Source organism: Alligator sinensis, unplaced genomic scaffold (assembly GCF_000455745.1).
Source record: "Alligator sinensis unplaced genomic scaffold, ASM45574v1 scaffold1032_1, whole genome shotgun sequence".
Classification (NCBI taxonomy): Eukaryota; Metazoa; Chordata; order Crocodylia; family Alligatoridae; genus Alligator; species Alligator sinensis.
In genome coordinates, this window is record NW_005842450.1 from 296662 (window position 1) to 300732 (window position 4071).

The 4071-nt window shown below is 58.0% G+C and overlaps 1 protein-coding gene across 1 annotated transcript in view; it reads right to left on the reverse strand.

The window, feature by feature from the left end:
• Positions 1-525: 525 nt before the first annotated feature.
• LOC112551389 (BPI fold-containing family B member 4-like) overlaps positions 526-4071 on the reverse strand; it is a 6098-nt gene continuing 2552 nt past the window's right edge. Inside the window, exons 4-10 of the mRNA XM_025212180.1 lie at positions 4043-4071; positions 3218-3364; positions 2434-2497; positions 1861-1921; positions 1565-1656; positions 1162-1204; positions 526-560 (exon numbers count right to left, since the gene is read on the reverse strand). The exon at positions 4043-4071 is cut by the window's right edge and continues 67 nt beyond it. Coding sequence (XP_025067965.1) covers positions 526-560; positions 1162-1204; positions 1565-1656; positions 1861-1921; positions 2434-2497; positions 3218-3364; positions 4043-4071 — 471 coding nt within the window. The remainder of the gene's footprint in view (positions 561-1161; positions 1205-1564; positions 1657-1860; positions 1922-2433; positions 2498-3217; positions 3365-4042) is intronic.

Here is a 4071-nt window from a genome sequence, read left to right on the forward strand (position 1 = left end):
TTGGAAGAGTTTATTTGCTGCTAGTGTGCACGGGCTGTGCTTGGCAAGCTCTGTTCATCTTTCCACGGGAGGAAAAGCAACGTTTACGGAGAGTTCAGCTGATCAGCAAGTACTCTGAAAAGGTTCGGAGAAACGGGTCGATGATCATTGCTGCAGATGGTGTCGATGCTCCTTGCATCAGCCCCGCACAAGGCCACGGACGTCGCGGCATTACGTTCCCGCATGCGATCGTGTGAGCGTCGGGCGATCGTGCGAGCGTCTTGCGCAACGCAGAAGCACTTTGCTAGCAGCCAGGTTCCTGCGCGCAGGGCATGGGCCAGCTTCTAACCCGGCAGCAACGTAGCGCTTCACCTAGGCTCGTCTGCAGGTAGCACGGCATGCACGTGCTTACCCGCCCGGCGCTCTAACTCTACCAAGCGGACGTGGCAAGGGGGCTCTGCATTTGGGGCCTCCAAACCATTCCCTGGCCACCTGGTCCAGCCGTCCTTACCCTGGGTTGCCTGCTGGGGTCTGCCGGGAAGGAGGTCACGGGCTGAGCGCTGCAGGGTTGACACCTGAGGCTGGGAGAGATTCAAGCGAACGGGCGTGTTAGGAGAACTTCCCCTCCCACGTTTTGCCGTCTCTGGCTCTCCGACCCCCAACTGCAGGCCTTTCTCATCAGCTCAGATGCTCGTTGCTGTAACGCTTTGCTTTAGGTCATTTCAAGCGCCGGCGAAGTTAAAAGCTTTTGACCTTGCAGGGAAAGATAACTCGGCGCCTGCCAGACAACCACCATATATCTCTGGAAAGGCTGAGACTGCAGGCATGCCCTCCTTCTTCTGTACAATGTCCTAGATGGGTCTTAAAGATCCCGGTGCACATTGCAAATACGAATCAGGCCTCACGGCATCTTGCAAGGTAGGTAAGCACTACAGCAACTCCCTGTCTCTGGATAAGGAAAGCGAGCCCTAGTGATGGGCAGGATCTTCTCTCCGCCCAGCTACGAGAGCAGTGGGAAAGCCCCCAGGAGTCCTGGCTCATAACCGCCCCAAGGGGGGCTTCCCCTGAGATAACTACCTGCCGGCTTCTAGACGAGCAGACAAAAGTAACCAAGACCCAAGCACCCTCCTCTCTAGGCTCACGGGGTCTCCGAGGAGAGAGCCGTGCCGGACGCAAGCTTACCCTGCAGGAGCCAGTTGATGAAGGTGCTCGGGAAAGGTGCATCCTACAGAAAGAGCCCGGAGCCGCGCGTTAAAGCCCGACGGGCGCCAGGGACCACCCAGCTGACGGGGAGGTGCGCAGGCAGGACAGCGAGCGCGAGGCGGGCGGTGTTTGAAGTCCCTGTGGTCTGTGGCTGGGTCCCGAAGCCACTAAGCGGGGAGGGGCAGGCCTCCCATTTTTGAGGGAACGACTCGCGCATCTCTGCCAGGGGAGCCACACGAAAGCCCACCTCCCGACACCCCTTCCCGCAGGCCCGGGAGATGGGCTAGGAGGGGCAGGGGGCCGGGACAAAATATCCCCAAGCCCAGCAGTCGCGGGGCGTGAAGCACAGCCTCAGAGATGACGGGTGAGGACAAGCCGGTACCTGCAAGTCCACTTCAAAGAACTGCCCTGTGGACACGGGCAAGGCGGAGAGGGCAGAGTGGATTTTGCTCAGCAGCCCAAAGGAGACGGTGCCTGCGCGGGGGAAGGAAGCCCGTTAGGAGGAGAGATGCAATGCACCAAACACCGCCCGGTTTGCACCTCGGAGACCGTGCACATCCCCGTGCCCTGCCGCTTCTGGGGCGCCGGAGCCCGCGATTAGCTCCGGAGAGGAACACAGCAGGCGGCCCGAGACCCCAAGCGTCAGCAGAGGAAACAAAACCCGCGCCCGACACTTACTGTCGAGGAAGTGCAGCTTCATGTTGATGAGGTTGACCCAAATATTGACCACGGGACACAGCTGCAACAAGCAGAAAAGCCTCGGTCAGCGACCCACAGTCAGACGGACAAGTTTCCCTAGCTCGACCGGTCACCTCCGGTTCGGGGCCTTGGAAGCAAGCTGGACGCAGCTTTCTCCATGGAGTAAAGCCATACAAATTGCTTAGCCCCCTCTGCCGAATGGCACAGACTCTATTTAACAGAATAAAAGATTTTTCTAACAAGTGGCTTGTTACTAAGTGATCCTGTCACTTCTGTTTACCGTGCCTTCTCCGGACTAACAGGCATTTCAGAAAGCAATTGCTTACAAATTATCCCGTAACGTTGCATGATGGAATTTGAATTACCTTTAAGAAATAAATCCTGGCTCCCAGAAAGATCAAGGAAGTATGCACAATTCAATTATGGGTTTTTGTCTGTGACTATATATACGTCTATACGGATCGGTCTGGTTTTTTAAAAACCTGCCAGGCAACGTTGAAAACAACAGCAGCTCTGGCCAAGTTGCAGCTTCCCGTCCGCTCGCAGCCTTACCAGCGTCGGCAAGAGGGTGCGAAGCGTGCCGTTCAGCAAACCACTCGCCAGACCACCGAGCAGACTAGGAAGGAAGAAACAAAGAAGTTCAAGGTAATGTCAACGCGCGTCTCAAAACAGGAGCCCCGGCGTCCCGAGCGCCTCGCCGGTCTGGATCGGGGAAGAGCCCAGCATCCTGACGCGTGCTGGGCACGAAAGGCACTGAACATCCGCCGTTCCCAGGGGCTCGGGCAGGACCGGCGGGCGTCCAGCGCCTTTGAAAAACCCTCCCATTAGCACGTCTTCCCACGTGCAGATTTGAGGCAGGAGCACTTCTCCCTTGCAGACGCGCAGAGAGCCGGCCTGAGGGCTGCGTGTTATTTTAAACACGGCTGTTTGTGCAATAGAGGTATGTGGCTCCCGCGCTCGTCTATGGAGAAAGCTGCTCTTCTAGCGGCCCCTTCTGCTCGCTGTGCAATGATCCCGCCGTGCAGGCCGCCGAGATTTCCTCTGAATGACGCCGAGGTCTGGGAATCAGTGCACAGCCGCTCTGGGGTGGTCGTGGGGGGCGAATCCTGCATCCGGGCTGAAACGAGGACTGGAGAGGCGGCCGCCGTGCAGGTCACCAAGCGAGTCCCGTTCGGGGCATCCAAGCAGGACTCGGGGTCGGACCCTTCTTTGCAAAGTGCTAGGGATGAAAAGCTCTCAGAAATGCAGAATCACTTATGCACAAGAAGCGAAGCCGCCAAGTGCAGCGATCTGGGATGCAGGATGGCCCGAGAGCGCAATTCCTCCCGGCACTCACCTCTTGCGCAGGTTGACTTTAATGCCACCGAAAAGGCCCTGGCAATCCTTAACAACCAGCTTGAGGTCCCCGGGTGTCTCCTGCGTGACTCCGATGTGCGACGTGAAGTTCGCTTCCAGCGAGGCTCCGCTCAGGAGCGAGAAGAGGCTGGAAGAGAGGCCCAGACAGGTCGTGCATTTGGGAAGGGGGCCGAGCTAACCTGGGAAAGCAGCCTGCGCCCTCCAGTCCTGTGCCTAGGCCGTGCTGTCGCTGGGTTTCACGCGGCAGCAAAACCATCACTGGCCTGGCCCCAGCGGCTTGGATGAACGGGTCGCCAACAAGGGCCGCACCGAGGGGCTGTTGCATTTGGCACAATGCCCGTGTCTGCTTTTCCGTGGCATCTGCAGCTGCTTTACAGCCTGGCAGCTGCTCGACGGGCAGCTCAGGATGGAAACCCTGATGCTACTAAAGCCAATGCAATTTTGCCCGTCACTTCAGGAGCTGGGACGTCTCCCTCAAGACCCTGCACGTGCCAGCGGAAACGCACACGTGCACGAGGCAACAGGAGCTCTCGTGCTGGGCACCGAGGCTGGCACCTCACACTGGTGCTTTCGATCCTTCTTTTTCAAGCTGACGAGCTTGGAGAGCCTCCCTTTAACTTGATGAAAGCTGGACACTGAGTGGTTCAATGGGACGGGAAATGTTGGGATGTGCCATTAGCTACCGAGCTGTCTTTTAACGTTAGTTATCGTATTATTACAAGGCTGGCTCGTGCTGCGGCACTCCGGTTTCTGGGCACATGCCTGGCAGCAGCCGTGTTTGCTAACCCCGCTGTCGCCTCCTCACCCGGGCAGGTTCAGGGTTAGCCTGGACTG